Source organism: Eptatretus burgeri, chromosome 5 (assembly GCF_056783735.1).
Source record: "Eptatretus burgeri isolate ZD-2024b chromosome 5, Ebu_testis_v1, whole genome shotgun sequence".
NCBI lineage: Eukaryota > Metazoa > Chordata > Myxini > Myxiniformes > Myxinidae > Eptatretus > Eptatretus burgeri.
Genome location: NC_140965.1, coordinates 91880664 through 91906359, shown reverse-complemented (window position 1 = coordinate 91906359; position 25696 = coordinate 91880664). Strand labels below are relative to the sequence as shown.

At 43.7% G+C, this 25696-nt stretch overlaps 1 protein-coding gene across 17 annotated transcripts in view; it reads left to right on the top strand.

Annotated features, from left to right (window-relative positions):
* The window catches only part of LOC147026954 (signal peptide, CUB and EGF-like domain-containing protein 2), a 506981-nt gene that overhangs the window by 467063 nt on the left and 14222 nt on the right, over positions 1 to 25696 (top strand). For all 17 annotated transcript variants that reach the window (XM_085882882.1, XM_085882881.1, XM_085882887.1 and 14 more), the window contains 7 exons: positions 4463 to 4585; positions 7562 to 7705; positions 15663 to 15869; positions 16397 to 16570; positions 16967 to 17134; positions 22582 to 22743; positions 22859 to 23056. In XM_085882882.1, the coding sequence (XP_085739008.1) occupies positions 4463 to 4585; positions 7562 to 7705; positions 15663 to 15869; positions 16397 to 16570; positions 16967 to 17134; positions 22582 to 22743; positions 22859 to 23056 (1176 nt within the window). The remainder of the gene's footprint in view (positions 1 to 4462; positions 4586 to 7561; positions 7706 to 15662; positions 15870 to 16396; positions 16571 to 16966; positions 17135 to 22581; positions 22744 to 22858; positions 23057 to 25696) is intronic.

Sequence of the window (25696 nt, the reverse complement as noted above, 5' to 3'; positions counted from 1 at the left end):
ATTCATAGCGACTTGGTCTTATGTATAACGCATTGGTAACGGACACAGAACGTTTCGTTGTGTTATAGATAACTTATACCAACGAATGCTGAACCTGTTGCCGGCCTACACAACCGATGCCCAACGATAGTCTAACTTAGGCAGAGCGCGTTGCACGCATCGCCGACGATGTCGTGACGTAGCCTATTAAAAGGCTGACGCACAACGATTCGAATCATAACTGCCGTAGAAATGGAAGTGACAACATCGCGGTCACACCTTGGCGATCTTGCCAGCGTATGCCGACCTAAGAAAAATGTGTCTAAAACGTTGGGGCACGTCAAATACGGTATGAGTAAGTTTGGTATACGTGAGTAGAACGCTAAAGTACGCTATCATACGTCGTAGTAAGTAAAGTACGTCAAGAAATTTTAAACATGTTCAAAATTTTACGACGTACTCGGCGTATGACACACGTTCCGCATGAGATGGGGATAAGTTTTACACACGATATGTGGACGCTTACACACGTCCACAAAGGCTACTTATAAGCTACTCATAAGTCGAAACACGTCGCGGTAATGTCTTTTTTACGCGAAACTTATTTCTAACTTATGTTTGACGTGCTTTGAACCAATTCTTTACGTAGTCCCAACACACATCGACGTATGTAGACGTATTCCAATGACGTCTTCCGGTCGACAAAAAAAAAAAAAATTAACGTGTTTCTAGCTTACAACTGCCATATAAAGACGTGTTCCCAGCGATTTTGGGAATTGGTATATAAAAATGCTGCTCATAAAAGGGGAACCCAACAGTGTTTTCGAGTCCTTTTTGAGTCGATGTCCATGTCAGCAGTAACAGTATCAGTATCAGTATCAGTATCAGTATTAGTAGTAGTTTGTTCATGTTGGCAGTAGTAGGTGAGTGTGAGGGGGAGGGTGTGGGTTATGATGGATCGTCCTTGCGTCCGCGTGTCCACGGGTAGGAGACATCTTTTCACCATTGTTCGAAGTTCTTCGCGGCTAATTTTTTATGGGGCTTTTTCAACAATGAGCTATAGCTTGTTTTTACGATTTAGGTCTATTCATAACGGGTTGGACAAATGCACAATGAACTAATAATGTGCATCGAGCGCTTTAATTACTTATAGATACGATATACCAACAAATAATTATCGTGTAGCCGGCGTTCACAAACTATGCCCAACGATAGCCTAACTTATCCATATCGTGCGGCAGTTTATCTTTGCCGGTGACGTAGGGTTTGCTATTCATAGGCAGCCACTCAATGATTTAAATGGCTGCATCTCCACTATTGAAAGTAGACGCTTGCGCTCAACAATTGGATTTTTTTTTACACTCAACGACTTTTAAACGGTACCACTCAGCTATTTTCATTGTTTACAATCAACGATTTAAATTGCTGTCACTCGCCTTTGTTTTTTGACGCTGGGGTTTGGAAATTTGAAGCGTTTCTTCTGAACGTGTTAAAACGCTCAAACTCGACTATTTTAAATAGACGCTACCGATGGACAATTGGAATCATAGCCAAGCTAGACATCGAAGTGTGAACATCCTCGTCATGCCGAAGAAAAGTTTGAAGAATGCTGCAAATAAGCAAACCCTAACAGCCTGGCCGTGGCCGTGGCCGTGGACGCTGACGCAAGGACGATCCATTATACCAACGTCTTTCAGCCTATGAGTAACTTAAAAGTAACGTCTGTCGATGTGTGGCAACGATCGCGTAACGTGCCAACAACACGTTAATCATAGATTAGAAATAAGTTTCGGGTACGCTGAACATTACCTCGGCGTGTCTCAACTTATGATTAACTTACAAGTAGCATGTGTTGACGTCTGTCAACGATCGCAGACCGTGCATACAACTTGTGGCCAGCGTAGCGGAACGTGTGAGTCATACGCCGGCATACGTCGTGAAATTTCAAGCATGAAAAAATTTGAGGACAACCAAAAAGTACAACGTTTAAAGCCAACGTACAACGACGTATGGCATTGTTTTTCAGCGTGCTCTCAATGTTATCAAAACTTACCCATAACGTATTCAACGTGTGCCAGCATTTTAGAAAAAAAATTCAAAAATCGGCATACGTTGGCTAAAACGTCAAGGTGTGACCGGGCCTTTAGATTTGCGAGAATTTGTTCAGTAAAGGATGATTTTGTGGAACGTGCTGAGAAGGTTTTTTCCATCATGTTAAACAGAGGATATTTGGCTGATTGTTTGATCAAGTCTTGTGAGAATGTCTTTAGACTCCATCATCACCTTTAATATAAGTTTGGTTGGTTTTCGTGTGAATAAGTTCCGATTGCATTGTATTTCATATTGTTACGAATTTGGGAATTTGATTGCACACAACATACAGGTTCCTTTAGTCAGCTATGTCGATAAGTGCTTGTTCCCTAGATAGCTCACCTTTCATTGTTTAAATGTTCAGAAATCGATTAGATGCGCTGCGGATCGATTTAATAGTTAGGAAACGAACAATGGAGACATCCCTCCCCCTCTTCTGAGAAGAGGAAGAACCACCCTGCCGTCCCGTGACTCATGATGTCAACAACTCCCTCCCACCCATGGCTGAGCGGGGGATAGAGCACGAGGGCACGAGTCATGAGTCACGCCGGGAGCGGCGGAAGGGTGGGAGAAGGATAAGAGGAGATCTTTTCTTTTGTTCGTGTGCTGAGTTGGAGGGCAGAGTTGGAGAAGGGAGTTGAGGGGAGTCGTTCAGCAGACCGTCGGGTCCTGCTTGGCTTGCGTTAGGGTTGAGGCCTTCGGAAGCTTTTTGCTTTGGCTGGCTCAGTGAGCTTTGGCTGAGGCCTGGCTCGGGAGGAGGCTTTTTGCTTTGATGGTTCCGTGAGCTTCGGCTTCTGCTTGGCTCGGGAGAGCTTTTTGCTTCGAGCTGCTTTGCTTGGAAGGAAGTTAAGCCGGTCGCTTGGCTCGAGCTGCGAGTGGTGGCTTCTTCTTCTTGGTTCGTGGAGCTCTTTGTTCTCCAGTGTGGTTCCCGGCTTGGTGCGACTCATCTACCTCTTCGTGGAGGTGGTTCCTCGGGGAAGCAACTCATCGACGGGAAGGATCGGCGCCTCGTCTCACCAGCATGTGCTGAGAAGCGCGGGAGGATTCGCGGGAGCTCGGGAAGGATCGCAGCTCACGGCGATTGGATCCAGCTCGCTCTCGCTGGAGCCCGGGTCCGAACAACTTGAAGACCACACGAGGTGGAGAGGTTCGAGATAGGTTCTGGGTTTCAGCTCACCTGTCCTCCGAGCTGGAGCTCGTTATTAAAAGCCTCTGCCACCATTTCTTGGGTGTGTGTGTGTGTGCGTACGTGTGTCCGTGGGCCTCTCTAATAAGTAGGAACTGCTGTTAAGTGCAAGTGACTGTACATAATAAGTAGATGGTTGTAGTTCTTTTGTCGTGCTTTTGTTGCTTGTATAATTGCATGTGTTTTGCCTTGTTTAATTGTATATGTGCTTTATTATAATAAATGTCCTTTTGTGAATTTAAACCTGTTCGTTGCGTCCATTCCCTCATTGAACTGCCCCATCTTGCACTCGGAATATAGTTGGTTTTTAAATAGCCGGTAAAGTGATCGGGTCCAACGGGACTGCGCGATAATACCCCGCTCGGTTATCCCAAAAGGAAGCGAGCTGCTTAAGGGGCTCGTTTCCAAGCGGTCCCGTTGAGGTACAATTTCTTGGTAACCTACCCGCGTGAATAATTAGGTAAATCGAAGATTTGGCGATCAGACCCTGTAGCGCGGGTAGAGTGCGGACAAGGTTGTGGTGTGGTTAAAAACACACCCGTGGCTGGTTTCCGGCGTTGATCCGGAAAGCCGCGACTGGATTGTCCATTCGGTGGGCGAAGCGACCGCTATTGGTTAGACGCGGTCGTTCGCACGCCGACGGGCGGAAATCTACAACAATATAATAATAATAACTAATTATTTTCGTGAGGTAAATTCTTTAACATTATTTATTAAACATATGTATATGTGCATGGCTCACAAAGTGGGTACACATACTGTCACATAAAGGGCAAAAAAAAAGTTTCGGGAAACATGAAGTGCAACCCATTATATTAATCTGCATGTATTCAAATAGCTAAATCTAAATTTTAAGACCTGCAGCACGTCCTGTTTTAAAGTTACCACTGAATATATACAACACTGTAAATACACGTTCGAATTTCGAGCTTGGCGTCAGCATTATGTACGGAATCAGATGAAAAAACAACGTATATATTATATTTTGGGATAAGAAACAGATAATTTTTACTCTGCCTTTTTAAACAGGCTCAATATGTGACAGGAAAAAGAAAATAAATAAATAAATAAATAATTTCTTCAATTCAGTGAAATGGCACAAGACTCAACTGAAGGCTTCACATTTGAGAGTCCACACCTAAATGTGAGGAATTGGATCATGTTGTAGTTGAGGGATAATGGAGTTTGATTGTTGTTGTACTGCAGAAGATGAAGACAAGACGATGGTGAAAAGGAAGGCGAGGCTGCAGTTCTCAGCAGCGAAGTGCACTCTTCGGCACAGAAACCCCAGTCGGCCGCTCAAGATGAATACCCGGCAAGCATCAAGGGGTGAGCTCATTAAAGTTTTTACCATAGCTGATCCCAATACAAAAGCTTACATGCGGTGCATGTGAAGGAAGTTCCTAACGACTATGAATGAGATGCAATCCTCCATGAACAAGATTCTTGCAAAACTCGTTTTATTATTTTTCAATGTATAATGAGTAAGTATATATAATGAGTAAGGGATTTGTTTTGTTATTTTTCAAATTATATGTATTTATAATATTGAAAAATAAAAACGGTGTTTTTGGCTCATGTGAGTAATTTCACTCCAATAACATTTTGAATGCTCCATATATTTTTACAAAAAGCTGAAATCCATTTTGCCTTTGCTTCATCTTCCTCTACATTCTCTTCTTCTTATTCTTCTTCATCTTCTTCTCATTATCACTATTATTATTTTAATCTCTAGGAATGATTAATTATTTGACTTTTGTTATTGTATCATTCAATAAAATAACACATCACTAAGATCACGCAGAGCGCCAGCTTCTTAAAGCCCTTTGAAGGCCTATGCTTTGTTTAAAAAGAATGAGAAAATGAGGGCTGTGAGTTACAAACATAAAATAGATGCCCTAATGGTTGACAATGGCTATTGTATACCATACAAACCCGCTGCGTTTGGTTTTGTGGATGTGACACAAATTACCATGGAGTCTCACAGCAAAGGAATAGATGAACCCGTCTATTTTCACACGACACTTACTTCGCACAAGGAGCCAGTTTGGGGCTTTGTTTTTCTTCATTCGTGCTCACTATTACGATGTACGTGCCTCACCATTCCTAGACTTTGCCAGTCACAACTGCTCACCATTTACACGTGTACATAGACATGGCAGCTGGAATTAGTATGGCATTCTGCTGGGCAGAGCAGAATGTGTGTGTGATTATTTGTATGTTGTAAGGCTTGGAGGAACATCTGCGATTCCTTGCATGTCATCAGCCCTGGAGGAATATCCATGAGATGCCTTGCATGTTGTAAAGCCTTGAGGAACATCTCTGTGAAACTAGCATGTTGTAAAGCCTCTTCTCTGAAATGGATATTTTTAACAGCACCATGGCCAAATTCTAAATTACTGCCATAACTACTGGGAAGGCAATGGCAAACCACCCAGTATAACACTTGCTAAGGAAGCTGTTTTGGTGGCACTGACACTCTGCGAAGAGTATGGCACGTGTGTGAGAGACTGAGAGAGTCTCTGAAGAAGTTAGGAGGATTTTCATTTTTCTGAGTCACAATGTAAGGATAGGATACTTTGCTGGGTTAAATATAATGATGTTGAAAATATAAGACCACTAACTTTTGATCTTTTCACCAAATATCTTGAAAGTAATGGAACTGCTACTGGGATGAGGGACTGTTTAGTAGAGAGAGCTCATAGAAGCGCTTGTACTTTGTTTACATACAGGGCAATGGCGTCTCTGTGTTTTATCTTGAAATACAGTGGCATAAAGAGACGATGGACAACTGAATATGGTTTATAGGATTTGAACCTGGATATGTAGTTTCAGGTTTCTGGCCTGCTCTGTTATTAATTAGAATACAACCAGTCTGTGCGTTTCCGAGTTTGGTATAACCACACACTCCAGACGAGAACGTTTTCTTTCAGAGATCCTTCAGCAATGCAGTTGGTAAAAAGAACAGAAGAAATACAAATCACAAGGAAAAAAAAAATGGCAAGCGAGGTATAAATAAAGGAGAGGCACACGAGAAGGAAATCAATTGAATAGTTGCAAAACTAGCTCCGCACATCTTGCAAAATATTTACCGCCTCGACTCCAGGTTAGGTGATAATTATGGCAATAAAAATATGATTGTTTACCTCTTCAGGAGTTGGTGTCACGTGCCCCTTTTAAGTACCTCTTTGAATACTATCCTTCATTTAAAGTTTATGGGTAGATTTGTTTGAAATATTTCCTGCTTTGTTTATATCAGGCCTCCATTAATATTCACTTACTTGATATACTCTTGCTCATGTTCTCTTGACTCCATTAACAGGGGATGCTGATTTCATGGACGTTGCATTTGTGAAAGAGTTATCGAAGGTTAAACTTGGGTTGATGGGATAGCTCAAAGGTAGTGTTACTGGTCTTTGAGCTACCTTGACCTGGTTCATTGCCTGACCTGACTATAAACTGTGATCCTGCTGCTTTATAGGCTCTGTGCTGCATCAATGAGTCTGTTACCCTTCACAGGGGACATTGAGCTGGCAGTTCCCATCTGCTAACTTTAGTAGTGGATGCTTAACGTCCCACTACTTTCAAAAGAGTAAGGCATTTTAATTGCTGGCACTCTCACACAAATTTTAAATCCCTGACCTGACTGACCGACAGGAGCACAGACACAGCTATGCCTCTAAAAAATGATGCAAACCAACAGCCAGCTGCTGCACTCATGCATGAATAGATGAAGATCAAACCTTTCTGTAAAGCTCAGCCATCAAATTTTGGACATTGCCCATTACATTTTCATTCACAAATGAAGGATCACTTTACAGTTTGTTTGAGTCCCCCGGACTCTGTATAGAATTGATTGATGAATTTTGTGTGGACAGTGGCATGAAAACGGGAAAGCGGGGGGGGGGGGGGGAAACACCTCAATGGATAGGTTATGAGCTGTAGTTGTGCACCTTGACACTGGTTTTTTGACAGACATGAAGATGCGAGGAAAAAACGGTATTTTTAATCGCGCTAATATATTATATTGCGAGACGTCAACCATGATGACACTGCTAATAAATCCTTGTCTTTCATTACCCTCATAACCCATTCCTTATTATTGTTTAATACACGTTTAAACCTTTAGCCCCTTTTTTCTGTGTTCCCATAACGGCCTTTAACAACAAGAACGGTAGCTTCATGGTCCTAGGGGACTCATACGTTCAAAAGAACATACCCTTATATTTCAATATTATGTTCCGTAGAACTTTGTGCACCTGCATCCAGGTGGGCTCATAAGGGTCCTTTCATGGTTGTGTGCAGACAGTAGCACAGTAAATTACATCAACATCAAGTGCGATTCATCAAAGGGCCGTACAGCACGGAGGGGACGCAGAGTGCAAGCAAATCACAACTTCCTCATCACGGCAGAGGTGGAAATAGAGATGAAGGCAGAGATGCCAACAGGTGAGTTCATCTGATTGTGTTGAGAAATTGCTTTTATACTCGAGGATAATGTTTGTGAAGTTGTTTTTCCCTCTTGTGTGTTTCCAGCTTGTGACACGATAAACCTTTTTTGTTGTTGCAAACATTGCCCTCTTCTGGTCAGCCACATTAAAGCTAAGAAAATCAAGTGGTTCCAATATAATACTAGAACTTGGTCAGAGTTAAGCTTTAAATTAAAATAAAAGGGGCAGGATGCAATACTAATATTATATTTTATTACAGTACGATGACAGCAACAAATGGAAAACATTTGTCATTTTTAAGATGTTCCAAAATAATATAAGTATATAATTATTTGTAGCTTAATTATGCAGAATCAGGTTTTAAGTCTGTGAGTCCAAGATGTGCTTGCTAAGTTTGTGCAGGAAAAACATGTTAGTAATGGACTGCTTTAGAGTTAATTTTCCTCTGACTATTCAACTTTAAAATGTTTACGAGTTATAAACGATTAAATATTTAAATAAAAATTATTTTTTATTTAAGAGTTTAGGCTCATGGAGGAGCTAAATGACAAAGGGCAGTAGGTTCAATAAACTATCAAGGAGTATGTAGGACAAAGTTGGGTGGGGGAGGGTCACGTGAGGAGAGCAGAGGTATTTGAGGGCAGGAAAAGCAATGTTAGATGTAAGCTTGCATATACAAGAGAGCCCACCAACTTGTCACCAGTTTAAGAGACAGTACTTGAGATTCCATTGGTGTGAAAGGCCTTGTTTTTCACTGCTCAAGGGGAGCTATGTTGGAAGCAGAGTACCAGCCCAGAATGGGGAGCCATATTCCGTGGAGCTCCATATGAAAGACTTGATGAGCTCGGTGCGGCTCAAGAATGCCTTTGCTCTCCGGAGAATATTTTTTTTAAAGAGTGATGCAACTTTAAAAGATAGTGAGTGGCCTTTGATTCTCGCAGCTTTGATTGTGAGGCCAAGGATTTCCAGTGACTGCACCTCTTTCAGTGGCTATTCAGAAAAGTAGATTTAGTGGGGTGGCTTCGCTGATCAATTGTGCACTTTCCCTTAAAAGCATGAAACTTGGCACATGGTTAGAGTAATACAATACAAAGATTTTTAGTCCAGGGGCCACCAGAAATTGCACCCGGTATGGTGGCCATCTTGGATTTCAAAATGCCCGCCAGTGTGGACCTGTTTTGTTAAATATCTCATTAACTAGTACAGATATCGAGACAGTTGAACCGCCTATACCTACATTTTACGGCTCTAGGAAGCAAATGGTGACATAAAATGTTTGAAAATTGTGGCTGCCATCTTGAAATCCAAGATGGCCACCATTGACAAACTATTTTGCTCAATATCTCATTAAGTAGTAAAGATATAAATACAGTTTGAACGCCTATACCACATTTTAGGGGTCCAGGAATCCAATGGTGAGATTGAATATGTGGCAGCTATCTTATAATCCAAGATAGCCACCATCCAAAGGCTAATATAAACTATCATCAGTTAGCACAATATGTGAAGGAATGAACCATCAAGAAAACATCACAAGCAGTTGGCAAAAAAACCACAGTTACCGTCACTTGACTTTTCTAGTCTCTGTTGCATTCCCCATCACAAGAACAAAGTGATGTGCATGGAAGTGCAGACTTCTTACACCTGCAGCGATCAGTGCATCCTTTTGTGCATCCACACCGGATAAGTTCATTGCAGATCTTTGCGGCTTCCGGTAGTGTTGTCCAAATCGGTTTAAACTGACTGTCGGATGTTTTTTCCCAACCCCACTCACTTGGACATGGGAGCTCAGGCTGTGCATGTAATGCCTGGCCCCAGCATAATACTCCTTGGTACACTGCATGCCTAACATGCTGCACCAGAGCATGGTGTGTATGCAGAATTGATTCCAGAGGTCTGCCTTTCTTTGCAAACAATTTCTTTTGTGCTGTATTAATGTCACTACAGGTACTTGTGCAATTATACATCAAAATGACGAATCTTGCAATAATGGTCATACAGGACTCAGTTATATCTGTTTGTTCATGGTTGACTTCAGACAGTGCATCTGTGAGCTCTGGGAACGACTCCCATACAGCCCATGCAGTTCGCTTACCACACCCAGCAAACGCTGACACAGTGTCACATCCTGTCAGTGCATGAAACATGGGGGGGGGGGGCCTTAGACATCTCAGGGCCGAGAGCAGTGGCTATGTCATGTGCAGGGAGGAATCGCAAGCTCTTCCCTGTTCCAAAGGCTAACCATATCTTCACAGAAAGTCTCTGAATTGCCATAACTGCAAGTACGACAACATCTTTATCAACGGTTCGGATTAGGATCCTGTCATTCCCTCTCTGTGCCGCATCAGCTGCATGGAGGAACATGTGGCCATCTGCCTCTTCTTGGCTGCATGGAGCAAGTGATTCTAGATCCATGCATGGTGGAGCAGTAAGAACCTCTGTTTCCAGTGTGACTACTAACTCTTTGCTCTGGTCTTCAACTGACTTGATTATTTCATTGGACAGGAAATTGAAAAGTTCTGTCTTGTTTTGGTCGACACGAAGAAAATTCTGCCATTGTCCAGGAACTGCAACTGAGGTACCCACACGTCAACGAACTCCCCTGCCACGCTTTTCTCGGGTCATGCTCTTCAGACTTTCAGGCAGGCAACGGTTCCACACCAGGTCAAGTCGGGTTGCAGATTTGTACTGGGAGAGAACAAATGGGATGAATACCTCTTTGGCATATTCCCCAAAGGTCTTCGCTCTTCCAGGCTTTAGCATTTGAACAATCACTGCCCCTTCAAGTATTACACATGTAACCTCTGCAGCCTGTGTACTTGCCGGTGCAATTTCCTCAAAGCATTGCAAAAGATCACTCTTTGTTCCAGTTCGAAGCTTCCCTGCCTGGGACAGGGATGGAGGAAAAGGCTAATTTTCATGACGGAAAAAATCATCAAGGTTTCCCTCACGTGTCTGACAAGCAATGTAAAGGCGGGAAAACAATTGCACATTGCTCTTTAATGAGGCTACCTTCTGTTTGTCTTTAGGCTGGGCTTTTCCTGATGAGCTGCCAAATAATGGCAACTTGTTGCGGGAGAGGACATCATTGAGAGGCTTTTTACGCTCAATGAGCCTTTCTTACACAAATGATTCCAAAGCCTCCTTCCCCACCTTCTGCACATTTTGCACACTGTGAATAACTGATGAGCTTGCGATGTCACCATAACAATGGATGATGTCCCTGAAATGAGTAGATGCATAACTACTACCAGTTTCATAGTTTAATCAATATTTTAAAGCATCAAAAATTTCTTTGTCTCTGAAATGTGAGCATAGACCTTTCAAGCAAAATAGCTGTGGATGGCGGGATTTCAAGATGGCAGCCACAATTTTCAAACATTTAATGTCACTATTGCATTCCTAGAGCCCAAAAATGTAGTTATAGGCATTTCAACTGTCTCAATATCTGTACTAGTTTAGGAGATATTTAACAAAACAGGTCCATAGTGGTGGCCATTTTGAAATCCAAGATGGCCACCTTATGGGGTGCAATTTCCGGTGGCCCCTGGTCTAAAATCATTGCATGGTGTTACTCGAACCATGTGCCAAGTTTCATGCTTTTAAGGGAAAGTGTACAATCGAACTGTTTTTTGGAGCAAAGCCGCCCCACTAATTGGATAGTTTGATTGCTGAACTTTGGCATCGAGACAGTGTGAGAGCGTCTCACTGCCAACATTGAACGTCATGTTTCACGTAGTTGACCAGTGACTTATCTTGGCCAGGTCTAATGAAAGGGGTTCAGCATTGGCTGACCTTTCACAAGAATGCCGTATCATTCTCTAACAGGGTGGAGTCATCGGCAAATATTAAAGTGGGTTTTCAAGAACATCAGACGGATCATTCACGTGCATTAAGGCTTTGGGAAAATTTGAGGACTGACAAAAACTTATCTCAGAACCTTCTCTTCAATTTGAAGTCTGTAGTATTTTCTGGACATCTTCATCTTCCTTCACTAAAGCACAAACTTAGTAATTGGAGTCTGTGTCTTCATAACATTATCAGAGAAAATCAGCTATGCTGCTGATGCATAGCCCCTGTTACTAGCAAGCTGGTACTCTATTTGTCGACTTTGGAAGGTTGAGGTTGAGTCAACCAGCCTCGTGTTAATTCAACAAGTAGACAGGAGCTTGAACTCAAGACTCTAAGATCTTAAGCCAGCTACCCTAACCATTAAGCCAATACTAGGACCCCCAAGCAGATACATGGCTCATCCCCATCTCCTTGAGATACTGATCAACCTGCTGCAACCACGAGGCACGTGATCGGCCAGTTGGCCTCCTGCACTCATGAGGCTCCCTCGCTGAGAGAATCTGGTGAGCAGGATCAGTGTCAGGAAAATGAGCTACATGCCCATGCAGCCACAGTTGATGCTCACGGACAATACAGGGAACAAATCTTATTTGAGTCTCTCAGCAACGACTCATTAGACACAAAGACCGACCAGCGATAGCCAAGGATTCTCTGAAGAGACCTGATACCAAAGGAGTTAAGTCTCTGAACTTCATCAGATCCCTGATCAGAGTCCAAGTTTCACATCCTTAGAGCAAGACTGGAAGCACCAAGGAACTGAAGACTCGGACTTTCATCATCCTGCACAAGTTCAGACAGTGCCACACCCCATGATCCAGTGAATCCATGACACCCCAGTCCCGATCCAGACGTCCATTGACCTCTGGCTCATAGCCATCGGAGACATGAATAGCACTGCCAAGATAAGTGAATCTCTCCGTGACCTCAACATCCTCACCACAAACAGGTACAGACAAGATAGCAACATCCCAAGATGTCATTGAAAGCCTGCATCTTAGTTTTGACACAGGAAACCCATAACCCTAGTGGTTCTGACTCCCCATTCAGCACCTCGAGGGCCCCCAAAAGGATATGCAGAGTCTCTGCAAAGATGACTGCATCATCGGAGAAGTCAAGGTCAGAGATCTTGACACTCCAAAATGATGCACCGCAGCTTGAACTCTCCGACATCCTCCCCAGAATCCAGTCCATACAAGTGTTGAAAAGTGTGGGGCCAGTACACTCCCCTGACGAACTCCAGTAACAACTGAAAATAAATCAGAGATGGTACCACCACATCTCACAGCACGCTCAGTACCAGAGTATAGTTCAGACATCAGACCCCCCAAATCCCCACTCAGCCTGTTCGCAAACTCCTCAGCTACCCTCTCTTCCTTGAGCTTGCTAACATCCAGCTAGGCTGGGATGGTACCATTCTCCTGGATTTAAGCTGCAACTTCAGAGTTGCTACAACAAGCGTATGGTCGGTATTGAGGAACTCAGCATTCCGGTAGACCCTGTAGTTCTGGATCATCCTCAAGCGACCATCAACGAGCGCATGCTCAATCTCCTCTGCCACATCAGCAGCATTGGAATACCAAGTCCAGTGATGAGCCTGTGGGCGCTGAAAGAATGAACCAGCCACCCTAAGTCCACGACTTCTTGCAAAGTCAACTTACTTAGTCCTATTGTGGTTTACAGTTCCAGACCCATGCGGACCAACACGTGTCTCATAACAATCCCTAAAAGTTCTAGTCGATGCATTGAAATCCCCCAAGACTAGAACAGTGTCTCACTTGGGGCACTGCTCAACTGCAGACTTGAGCACAGCAGAGAATGTGTCCTTCATGGTGAGATCACTCGCCTCTGTCGGAACATATTCAGAGACCAGGGAAATGACACCAAAGGACTGACGAATCCTTAGTCTGATAATACGCTCATTGATCGATGTTACCTCAATTATCATGGGAGTCAGCTTGTTGAACACAGCTGCAGCAACTCCTTTGGCATGATAACCATCAGAGTGACCAGACCAATCGTAGGTGTAACCACCCGCCAGGATCTCGCCTCTATCCGGTCTCTGAACCTCAGAGAGTGCTGCAATACCGAATTCGAAATACTGGAGCTCAGATGATAACAGAGACAGGTGATCCTCCTCTCTTATGGATAAAACATTCCCAGGCACCCACCTGGACCGCCTCAGGTTAACCCAAAGAGACCGCCGTCTTGTCGATGACACCTAAGCACCACTCTGCCACACACCACCGCAATCTGACCCAGGTAGTTTACCCTGCGCTTTTCCGCCTATCATCAAATAATGGGGTCCCAAAGGCTTTGCCCCATTCACGTCATCCTGTGCGCTACCCTGTGAAGGGCAGCAGCACAGGAGGTACTCCGATGGAGTGGGTTTTCAGTTTCTTTGCGTTTATGGATTTTGCAAAATGATGGGTTTTCGGTGGCTGGAGTGCAAATCCTGCCACCAACCTCCTAATAAGAAGTAACCCAACTGCAGGAGGATGTCCGCAGACACAGTTGAGGACAATATATGGATGGCCATTGACTCACAAGGAGCTCCTCCACCCTTTGACAGCTTTTGTTTTTTATCCTGCTGGGTATAACACCAGTCTACTTTTAAGGATAAATGAATGGCTGGGAGCAAGTAGGTGTCCAGGGGTAATGTTGTCCAAGATGGACAGTTGTAAGTTTTCTTCAACAATTGCTGCAATTGTAAGACATTTGAAGGTATTAAACTTAAGAAAACAGGAATTTCTGAAATGTAATCATCTAATTTTTTTTCCAATTGCAGCAATTTTAAAGAAAGATTGTGATATCTTGGGCAAAGTTCCATAAATGAACATACAGCAAAGAACTGACAAACTAGAACGGTACTTGGTAGAGCACATATCTCAACTCGGCTCACCAATTTATGTTTTGTATCCCACTGATAGGCCAGAACTACATCAGGACCTTAACCAAAATCTCATCGGCTTGTTCTTGTCACCGACCCAACTCATCCACCAAGTTTTGTCATAATCCGTCCACAACTTTTTAAAATATCATGCTATGTATTGTTTTGCCCCATCTCTGATTGGTGAAAAATCCCTTTTTTGTATACATAGTTGGAGCTTGTGGGGCAGCTAGTACACTGAACAGATAATGATGTAACAGACAAAAACAGGATGCAAAACATGCATGCATGGAGAAGGAAACTCTAAGGAAGAACAATATCCCCCTTCCACCACGCGGCGGGGGATAAAAACTGGAAAATTAGGAGGGATTGGGGTGGGGTTAACGAGGGTAGAAAACATCATGGGTTTGGATAGGGGATGATGTGAGATGGTGGTGGACAACTGTCTTGAAGACCTGGAGGGAAGAATGAGATTGAAGAGAATGTAGAAGTTGATTCCACAGGCAGGAATAAAGAGGAACAAATGAGTGGAGGTGAGCAGTGATCCTGGATTTGGGTATTTTTTTTATCAGAAGAGGGTTGATGGTGGACCGTATGAGCCCTGCAGAAATACTTTCAAAAATGAAAAACTTCGTATCCGAATCCAGATCCGGATCTTCAGCAAAATAGAATCACTTTGTCCTTGTCACACATCCAACCTGTCCACCACGTGTCGTCCGAATCCGTTCATAACTTTTTGAGATAGCCTGTTCACAGACAGACAAACAGACAGGGGTGAAAGTATAATGTCCATCCACCTTAGGTGGTGGAAGTAATTAGTAAGGTTAAAAGGAGTTTAAGAGGTCCTGGATAGACATCAGGTACAAAATGAGATGACAGTGGACTATAATCTGCAGGATAAAAGAGAAGAGTGAGATTGTGTTGCTCCCAACAGGGGATTCTATCGAGACAAAAGGTTGTGGCATGGCCAGTAATTTGGGCTCGATAGTTGACCATCAATGGTTTATTTTCTCAACATTTACAACCCTTTGATGTTGCAGATGAAAGAGACTGCTTCCTTGTGTATTCTTTGAAATCCTATTTTTTCGAAATACATTAATGACATGAGTGGTTGTTTCAGATTCTGACTATCTCTATTTCTCTGACATAATGTTGGTAATTGATAAACAAAATGACTCAATAGAGTCTTCCATTGAGTATGCCATGCTGCTCACAGCCTCATGCGATGATTCCTGTGCACGCGTGCGCACGGACCGCCGTCTCCGCAAGGCAGTACGAGCACTACGTAAATCCATCAACAAGGAGCAGTTCATTGTTCGACTATCAGGTTCTGACTATGAGATGAAGCGAAAGGCACCCAAACGTGTGGATAAATGGCGGGGTGGGTGTGGAGCAGGACGCATATCCACAGACGGCAAATGTGGTGAGGAACATTCAAATTACTAAAATTTAATTAGTCTTCTTCAGCATTTTAATTTTGATGTGTTCACACAGAAAGGTAGTCCAGAGTAAATCCGAAGTTTTAAGAGCTAAGGTGTATGTGAATGCAAGTTGTTTGGTCTAAACTCCAGATTAGTTAATCTGTCCGAGACCATGGATTCGTAGGGGCAAATCTCTGTTCATGGCAGAAGCATTTGATGTGGTGGAACTCATATAAGTACAGTGTCAGTGGTAATTCACAAACCATAGTCCCCACATGACCCAGCTGATCTTGTGACACCAACTGATGTTCAACCTGCGGCCTGGCCCCGATTAAGTTTTCATTAAAAAATGCCAAAGCTTCACAATGTAGGAATCTAAGTTCTTGTGTATCAATAGGAACTTGCTATTTTAGATTATCTGTGTGAACATAGCTTTAAAAAGAAAGAAAATGTTCATGATAAATGAATAAATAGGGATGTTTGTGCTTCTTTGAGTGCTTCACTGCAAATATGGTGGATGTGTACACAGTGAGCTGCAGTCCGGGAACGTACCACAATGGGATGCAAAATCAGTGCTTCCCATGTCCTGCGGGTACTTACCAGGACAAAGGAGGACAGCTCACCTGTGAACCTTGCCCAGGAGCCGACCTTAACAGGAGTTTGCATAGCTTGCCCGGTTCTCGAAACATCACAGAATGTGCTGGTAAGGCACTTTGTCTTTTCAATTTGCCTGCTGAGTTTGTCTCTCTCCTTGATTGCCCCACTGAGTTCGGGGAGGGAGAAAAACAACGTCATAAAGATGACGTCACTCGTACCCAGAGTGCTCTGGGAAGTGACATCACCTCCCCCAACCTCAGCAACATGCTGTGTTTGTGTTAAAGTCAAATCTGCTTGTATCTGTCTGCACGTGTGTGTGTGATTTGTGTCACAACTCCATAGAGCCTTCGAGTCTGTAAACAAACAGCTTTTGATTATGTATCCACGTTTGCCTCTCCAGATATGTTATCGATTTATCTCTCTACAGGTAATATGTGCAAACAATGTATGCAAAACAAAATAGTAGTTATCATCACACCTGTTGACCACCTGTTTTATCTAGGGAAGTGTCCACGAGGGCAACTATCATTGGACGGCTTTCAGCCATGTCACCCATGTCCAACTGGCTCTTACCAACCAGAAGCTGGGCGTACGTTCTGCTTTTCATGCGGTGGGAGCCTTCCCACAAGGCATGAGGGTGCAACTGATTTCCATCACTGTGAGACGAAAGGTACAAATCTCGACTGGTGTGCTCTCTACACACGTGTTTTGCTTTATGTCAACATTCATTTATTTTGGTTCAGTGAGCTTTTTTTTTCTTGTTGAACAAATAAATGTTTCATCCACTCGTACAAAGCTGCTCAAACTGATTGCATGTTTCTTTGCAATCGTTGATCATTCTTAGAACATTACAAGTCTTTCTCAACTGAAGAAATGCTGTGGATTTGACTTGTGTACCAAATTGGGTGCAATTGATCTGTGAGACCGGCCAGGTGTAGATATCTGTTCTGAGTAAAACAACCTGGACACCAATTGTTGAAAACATTCAAGTTGTAACTGCCCAAAATAGCTGCCCCCATTGAATGGTTACTTTGTCTCTACCTACTCCTGCAGGGAGTGGAAACAAAATAACCACTTCCCCCCTCCTCTCTGTCTCTCCTCTTATTCCTGCTCATTCATTCATTTTGTCACGGAGTCAAACTGCTGTCCCATCTGTCAGTAAGTTGCCTTTTCACCCTCCGTCACACCACTCTTCTGAGCTTAGATTTTGCATGCAAAAAAATGGGCAGCAGTCTTTCAAGACTATTGCCCATCACCACCTTGTCGTTTCTCCTAAACTCACTCCCACTGTCCTTCTCTCACTGATCCTTAAAATTCCCTTTTCCTCGCCGATCCTCTCATTCTCAGATAATGTGTTTGCATGTTCTTATCTGCCTGGTACACTCTGCCACCTGCCAGTCTGTCAAGCTGCCACCTTCTTTAGTCAAGCTCCTCCATGAGCCTCGGCTCGGAGGAGCTACGAGTTTATGACAAATAGTTATGAGCCTCAACACATAAAAGTTCCTTCTTTCGAAAGTCTTGGCTTACAGAAGAGGGAGGTAATAGAGGGTAGAAGGCAATACACCATCAGTGTGGCAAAGGGACAACATTGAATGCAACAAGGGGATTAACAGATAGGAGAGAAGAGGGAAGGAAATAGCAACGTGCAAATAGATGAAGAAACGTAGGGGACCACAAGGTCAAGCCCTTCAACTTTTCCACAGCATCTGATGCTAATTGAGACAATCGTACATTTGTTACATGCAGGACAAGCATATGAGGAGGCATCATTAACCTCCGCCATCGACGATGGACGGAGGTTACTGTTTCACCCCCTGTCTGTTTGTTTGTTTGTTTGTTTGTGAACAGTATTACGGAAAAACTCCTGGACAGATTTCGACGAAACTTGGTGTGGGGATTAGGTATGGTCCAAGGATCATGCCATTATATTTTGGACTTGGTCCAAAGTCCAATATGGCCGCTATGGTGGCCATTTTGAAAAAATATTTGAATTTTTGTTTTTACATTTGTACATGTTTCAAGTGATTTCCAACCAAAAAAAGAAAAAATTGTTAGAGAAAAAAAAAACAAAATTTTGCAACTTTTTTTCAAAAAAATTTCGATTTTATTTGAAAATTATTTGATTTTTTTTGCATTTCTACATGTTTTACGTGATTTCCAACCCCCAAAAAAATTTGTTGGAGAAAAAAACAAACAAATTTTGCAACTTTTTCAAAAAAAAATCGATTTTATTTTTTTCGCATTTCGACATGCGCGTCGATCGAGTTTAGTTTATTCAATCATGGTTCAGTAGAGTCTGATCCGTTTAGACCTACAATGAATAGGATATCAGGTTCACTGAAGTGACCCAGCAGAATTGGCGGCGGAGGTTTTGCACTCCACCGAGTACTCAAGTTGAACTTGTTTTCAATGAAACATTGGGATATAGAATGGAGGGGAAAACAGAAAGGATTGAAAGTAATGGATGGCCAAACATTTTGGATGATCCTGGGCAAAGATTACACCATGGCAGGGGATTTTTTTTTCATCGGTATGAATGAATAAAATTTCATTCCTTATTTTGGCAATTTTTTTTGCCGTGAAAATGATATCTCTCTCTCTCTCCTCTCTCTCCTCTCTCTCCTCTCTCTCCTCTCTCTCCTCTCTCTCCTCTCTCTCCTCTCTCTCCTCTCCTCTCCTCTCTCTCCTCTCTTCTCTCTCTCCCCCTCATCTCTCTCTCTCCCCCTCCCCTCTCTCTCCCCCTCTCTCTCCCCTCCCCTCTCTTTCCCCTCTCTCCCCTCTGATCTTTGGATCTTTCTTTATTTCCTGCATTAAGTTGCTGTATCACTAATTCCAGTCTACTAAACATTAATAACAGTTTGTGTTCACCTTTTCCAGTTCAGCGAGGAATTAGACAAGGTTGCCCTCTTTCTCGGTACCTGTACTCCCTTTTCATTGAACCCTTGCTCATTCATTTACGCCACAAGCTCTCTGGTTTTTCAGTGGTACCTTCAGTTAAGGTTCTATGCTGACGATCTGTGTGTAATTGTCAATACTCAATCTGACATTGCTGCTCTTACAAATGCTCTACAAAATTTTAATCTTGCATCTTCTGCTACTGTTAACTGGAGAAAGAGTAGAGCGTTGTGCCTTGGTCCTTCAGAGTTATTTATCCCACCTCCGCTGCCTAATGCCTTGCAGTGGAGGCATGATGGTGTTAAACATCTGGGTGTTTTTCTCGGGAACGTGACCTTCTCTTTAAAAAATTGGGACCAGATGGTGGATCAAATCTTTCACACCCTTAATTGCTGGAAAAGTTTATCTAGCTTACTATCTTACAGAGGTAGAGTGCTAATAATCAATAATTTAGCTGCTTCCAAACTCTGGCATCAGATGATTGCCTTACAACCCCCCAAATCACTAATCCTGAATTTGCAACGAATCCTTGTTAACTTTTTCTGGAATGGTATGCACCGGCTCCGAGCAGATCTTCTGAGTGTCCCGCTAGAAAAAGGCGGTCAAGGACTCGTGGACATTACCAGCAAAATACTGTCCTTTCGACTGAGTACCTTGCATCAACTTCTATACCAGGAGGTCCTGTCCTGGCGGCCGCTGGCTTCCTGTTTGCTCCCGCAAGCTGGCAAGCTCAAGTGTGGACTTGTTCTACTTGATCTGCAGCGAGTTGACACCTCCTTACTGCCCTCCTTCTATCAAAGTCTCCTAAATGCCAGTCAATGCCTCCTTCCAGTACGAAACAAGGATTCGTATAAATTTAGTAATTTCATGCGTGAACCTGTTTTTTTACAACAGCCTCTTTCACCATGACTTTCAAAGCAGGTCCCTCATTCAATCCTTCATTGAATCTGGCTTCTTCCTTGTGGAAGACTTTGTCAATCACACATATTCTGAATGGCAGACTCCGAACCAGATATTGGAAGCTTGCAATGTTAAATCAACACGAATAATTGGACTAATTCTACGTTCAATTGTTAAAGTTTTCAATCTTTTTAATTTATCTTGGCCTCCATCACATGATGTTCAAGGTGCAAGTACAACACAACCTGACTTCCCTGATTTCGTTTTTTCTAACGCTCCTTCCATCAAGCCTCTACAAACATGTACAAAGACTGCTATGTATGTGCAATGTCTCAATGTTATAACATCTGCCAACCCCAATAATGCACTGACTACCCACTGGAAAGAGCATCTGCCCGCAGGGGTTCCATCAACTCCCACCTGGTCTTCCATGTACACATCACCTGTATCTAAACGTGCCGGAGACATACAGTGGAGACTCACACACTATTCCTTGACTTCAAACGTATTCCTCAAAAGATTGAACCTTGTTTCGTCCGATGAATGTCCTTTTTGCCATCAATCCGAGGATGTTTTCCATGCTTATGTTGGTTGTCAAAGGTTGATCCCACTGTTTAAACTCTTGAAACTTTTTTTCCAAAGATTAGGCTTTTGCTTTTCATGCCATTATTTTATTTTCTGCAAACCGGTATCGAACAAGAATGTCAGAATTGAAGTTGCAAATTTCCTGCTCGCTGAAGCGAAACTCGCAATAAGATGATTTCTGGTGTTAATTCACAGGAATGCAGCGCTCTGCTTGCCTTTTAAGGCTCTGTGTGGACCCGTCTCAAAATGGAATTCCTGTTTTATCGAGAGAGTTCGCGAATTAATGGCTTCATTGACAAATGGTGTAAAATTGAAGTATTGTGCAGAGTGGAAGGAGAAAATTTATTCCTTTTGTATTAATTTCACATCCCAAGTTATTCCTGTTCCTGATTCACATTTTGATTGAATCTGCACAATGTTGCATCACTTGTTTCTTTTTGTACATTTTATAATAAAAGGACATAAAAGTCAGTCTCACTCTCTCTCCCCTCTCCTCTCTCTTCTGTTCTCTCTCTCCTCTGTTCTCTCCTCTCTCCTCTCTTCTCTCCTCTCTCCTCTGTTCTCTCCTCTCTCCTCTCTTCTCTCCTCTCTCCTCTGTTCTCTCCTCTCTCCTCTCTTCTCTCCTCTCTCCTCTGTTCTCACCTCTCTCCTCTGTTCTCTCCTCTCTTCTCTCCTCTGTTCTCTCCTCTCTCCTCTGTTCTCTCCTCTGTTCTCTCCTCTCTCCTCTGTTCTCTCCTCTCTCCTCTGTTCTCTCCTCTCTCCTCTCTCCTCTCCTCTCTCCTCTGTTCTCTCCTCTCTCCTCTCCTCTCTCCTCTCTCCTCTCCTCTCTCCTCTGTTCTCTCCTCTCTCCTCTGTTCTCTCCTCTCTCTCCTCTCTCTCCTCTCTCTCCTCTCTGTCCTCTCTCTCCTCTCTCTCCTCTCTCTCCTCTCTCTCTGTCCTCTCCCTCCCCCTCTCTCTCTCACCTCTCTGTCCTCTCCCTCCCCCCTCTCTCTCCTCTGTCCTCTCCCTCCCCCTCTCTCTTTTCTCTCCCCCCCCCTTTCTCTCTCTCTCTCTCTCTCTCTCTCTCTCTCTCTCTCTCTCTCTCTCTCTCTCTCTCTCTCTCTCTCTCTCTCTCTCTCTCTCTCTCTCTCTCTCTCTCTCTCTCTCTCTCTCTCTCTCTCTCTCTCTCTCTCTCTCTCTCTCTCTCTCTCTCTCTCTCTCTCTCTCTCTCTCTCTCTCTCTCTCTCTCTCTCTCTCTCTCTCTCCCTCTCTCTCTCTCCCTCTCTCTCTCCCCTCTCCTCTCTCTCTCTCTCTCCTCTCTCTCTCTCTCTCTCTCTCCCTCTCTCTCTCTCTCTCTCTCTCTCTCTCTCTCTCTCTCTCTCTCTCTCTCTCTCTCTCTCTCTCTCTCTCTCTCTCTCTCTCTCTCTCTCTCTCTCTCTCTCTCTCTCTCTCTCTCTCTCTCTCTCTCTCTCTCTCTCTCTCTCTCTCTCTCTCTCTCTCTCTCTCTCTCTCTCTCTCTCTCTCTCTCTCTCTCTCTCTCTCTCTCTCTCTCTCTCTCTCTCTCTCTCTCTCTCTCTCTCTCTTCCCCCTCTCTCTCTCTCTCTCTTCCCCCTCTCTCTCTCTCTCTTCCCCCTCTCTCTCTCTCTTCCCCCTCTCTCTCTCTCTTCCCCCTCTCTCTCTCTCTTCCCCCTCTCTCTCTCTCTTCCCCCTCTCTCTCTCTCTTCCCCCTCTCTCTCTCACACACACACACATGCACAGTGCACTGCTCTCCTGGCCATCGATATGACAGTGGCAGCCATCGTTGTGTGCGCTGCTCCATCGGGACCTATCAACCCAAGTTTGGCCAGAACTTCTGTATCAGGTGTCCAGGAAACACGACCACCGATTTTGACGGCTCCACAAACATTTCACAGTGCAAAAGTAAGTGACTTATTTTAAAACCTCCAACTCACCATTTTGCATCTGTTCCTTGAGATCCAAATCTTCAGAGTTGCTGATGCACTTTGATCTCCAATGCATGGCCCTGTTGCTGCAGACACGATGTGTGGTGGAGAATTGGGAGAATTCACAGGTTATGTGGAATCACCAAACTACCCTGGCGACTACCCCTCCAATGTGGAGTGTACCTGGCATATCAGCCCATCACCAAATCGTCGTATCCTGGTGGTTGTACCCGAAATCTTCCTGCCCATTGATGATGAGTGTGGAGATTATTTGGTGATGCGGAAAACTGGTAAAGGCTTCTTTTCTGACTGCAAACATTAATACTAGCTCTCACTTATGTACTGAGGGGCATTTTGGAAAATATGAATAAATAGTTGTGCATGCATGAGAAGGGGTGAGAGTTGAAAGTGTGCATGTTATATAAAAGCAAAATGTCCTGTCTTCATGTGCTTTGTGAATATATGCATGAGGTCAGACATTAAATGAATTAGAATGCTGCAGAGAAGTCCACCGAGTCGAGAATCCTCTGTCATCACTTTAAACTTTTCAATCAATTGACTACCAACCAGGTGATAACCAGCGACATACGACAGAAGGACTTTAAAAAACAATTTCTTAAAACACGCTTAAAATGCACTCGTATCAATCAAAAATAATTCAATCACAATTCAATTACAATTCAATCAATACTTCATCAGTAACTGTAAAATTCCACACAGGAAAATACAAGTCACGGTCAATACTTAATCAAAGTTACACACATATATTTCAATGCAGTTTCAAATACCTCAACAACTCGTTACAAAGGCAACTTTGCACTGACGCTTTAACACCCCCTTTAAAAGGATTCGTGCCCTGAACCAAAGTTTAAATCCTACATTGTCCGAACATGCAATTAAATATTTTGCCATGTTGAAACAAGCGTGCAGTTGAATGAACCTTTCACCATGTGGAATCAAACGTGCAGTTGAAGTGAGTTTGCAAAGGAATGGTCATGCAGCGACAAACCTACAGATTAGCGATCAGCTGTGATTGTAGAGTGAGTGAGCTCTGCAGGAATGATCACGCAGTATGGATCTCACCACATCTCCAGCCAAACCATGAGAAGGCACAAGGAAGGGTGAATGACCTTGGCACTGCAACCGTGGGAAGTTGTCGGCGTGAGGTGTCCACGCACAGGATTTCCCATCCTGAGTACTGGGTTGGCCCTTCTGCCAGCAGGAGTGAATCGGTACGCCAGCCAGGTGCACTGGATCAATAACCAGGTCTGTGGTCACCATGTGCTCAATGATGCAAAGCCCATGATACCGTCGCAGCCTGTCTCCCTCTGTGCGCCATCCGTTTTGCCCGTTAATGGCAACACGAATGTCCTGGCACTCCGCCGCTCCAAAGAGCTGGAGTTCCGTACACTGCTGGAGCTAGATCTTTGGATCACCTCTAAGATCTCCTCCATGTTCCGTCTGCCTTTTCTTTTCCCAAACTCTCGTCAATTCACCTTTTTATAAGGATAAGGCTTTTTATAAGGATTCACCTGACGATAAGGCCAAGAAGTGAAAGTGACTGAACCTCTTCCAGCAGATATCCAAGGAAATAGATAGGTGGGTTCATTTGATGATTTTTCCAGAGCAATATGGTGAGACTGAGATTTTCCATCATTGAAAGATGTTCCATTTATCAGACAAGAGTCTAATCATTTGCAGATCAGCAGAGAGAGATGCAGCTGCTGTCTGCCAAGTAGAGGGATGGGGGTACTGTACAACACGTGGAATCATCTGCAAAAAGGAAGAGTTTTTTTCCAGAGCAATGGAGAGTTCATTAATATAGATGAGCAACAAGGCTGGGCCAAAAACACTGCCTTGGGAAACTCCAGCCTCTACTAGGATAGGAGAAGAGAGGAGAGAGTTCCACTGAGAGCAACACATTGACTGCATGAGTGGAGTAAGCCAGAAATCCAAGAATGGCATGCATTCAACATTACAAACCTTTCTCATGCCACACCAACATGCCGCTTCGCCACACAACACAGGCACACGGATACCACAGTGCCAAACACACATATCCACCCACAATTAAAACCACAAACTTGACAGTATACCCCACCTATATACACCATCCAGAGAACCCATGAAGGAGGAAGGAAGCCAAGCTTTTCTTGAAGTTGACTCTGTGAGTGGAGGAAGTCAGAAATCCAGGGATGAAGGTGGCTATGCCACAGTCAGTAGGCAAGCAAGACTGTCGAATGACTGTGGCATACGAAAGTCAATCGGTCTGGTTAGCTTTCCAAGCTGAGTAAGCAAGATGCCTTGACTGCAACCACCTTCTCCCAGGATTCGGTGTACGAGGGTTGAGGGTGGATAGGAAATTTGTGGATGGGATGGAATAAACCAGTGCAAGAGAAAAAGTAGACTTCTGTGAAAGTATTCCCAGGCATAATCAATATCTGATGCTGTGGAGATGGTGGTCCGATCATTTTTGTGAAAAGGCAAATTGAAGTCCCTGGCATTTGGCCTGTGCAAACAGCCATATCATGCATCGTTGAGGTTGCTCTCTTATGATAGCCAGAGAGATATCGGCCTTGATAAGAAAATGATCAGAAAAGCTAGTGGAGGTGGCAGAAAAGTAAGAAGAGAGAATGGATGGCAAAGTTTTGAGAATTGGCCCATCTGTGGGTGCCAAGGACAGTTGGTGCCAGTCATACTGGGAGAAAGAGTAGCATCCCATTGAGTTGGCCAAGGCCTGTTTGCAGAGTCTAGAGATCAGTTGAGTTTGGGTTGCTCCCATTTTAAATTGGAGAGAGTGAGTTGGAAGTGTCCAGCATGACATGAGGATAACGGTAATGCCATTCATGCCAGTTATGTTATGTAGTTCACTACCAACCACACCAGAGGCTTCCATCTCCCATCATTGCGCAATTATGTCGCCATCTTCC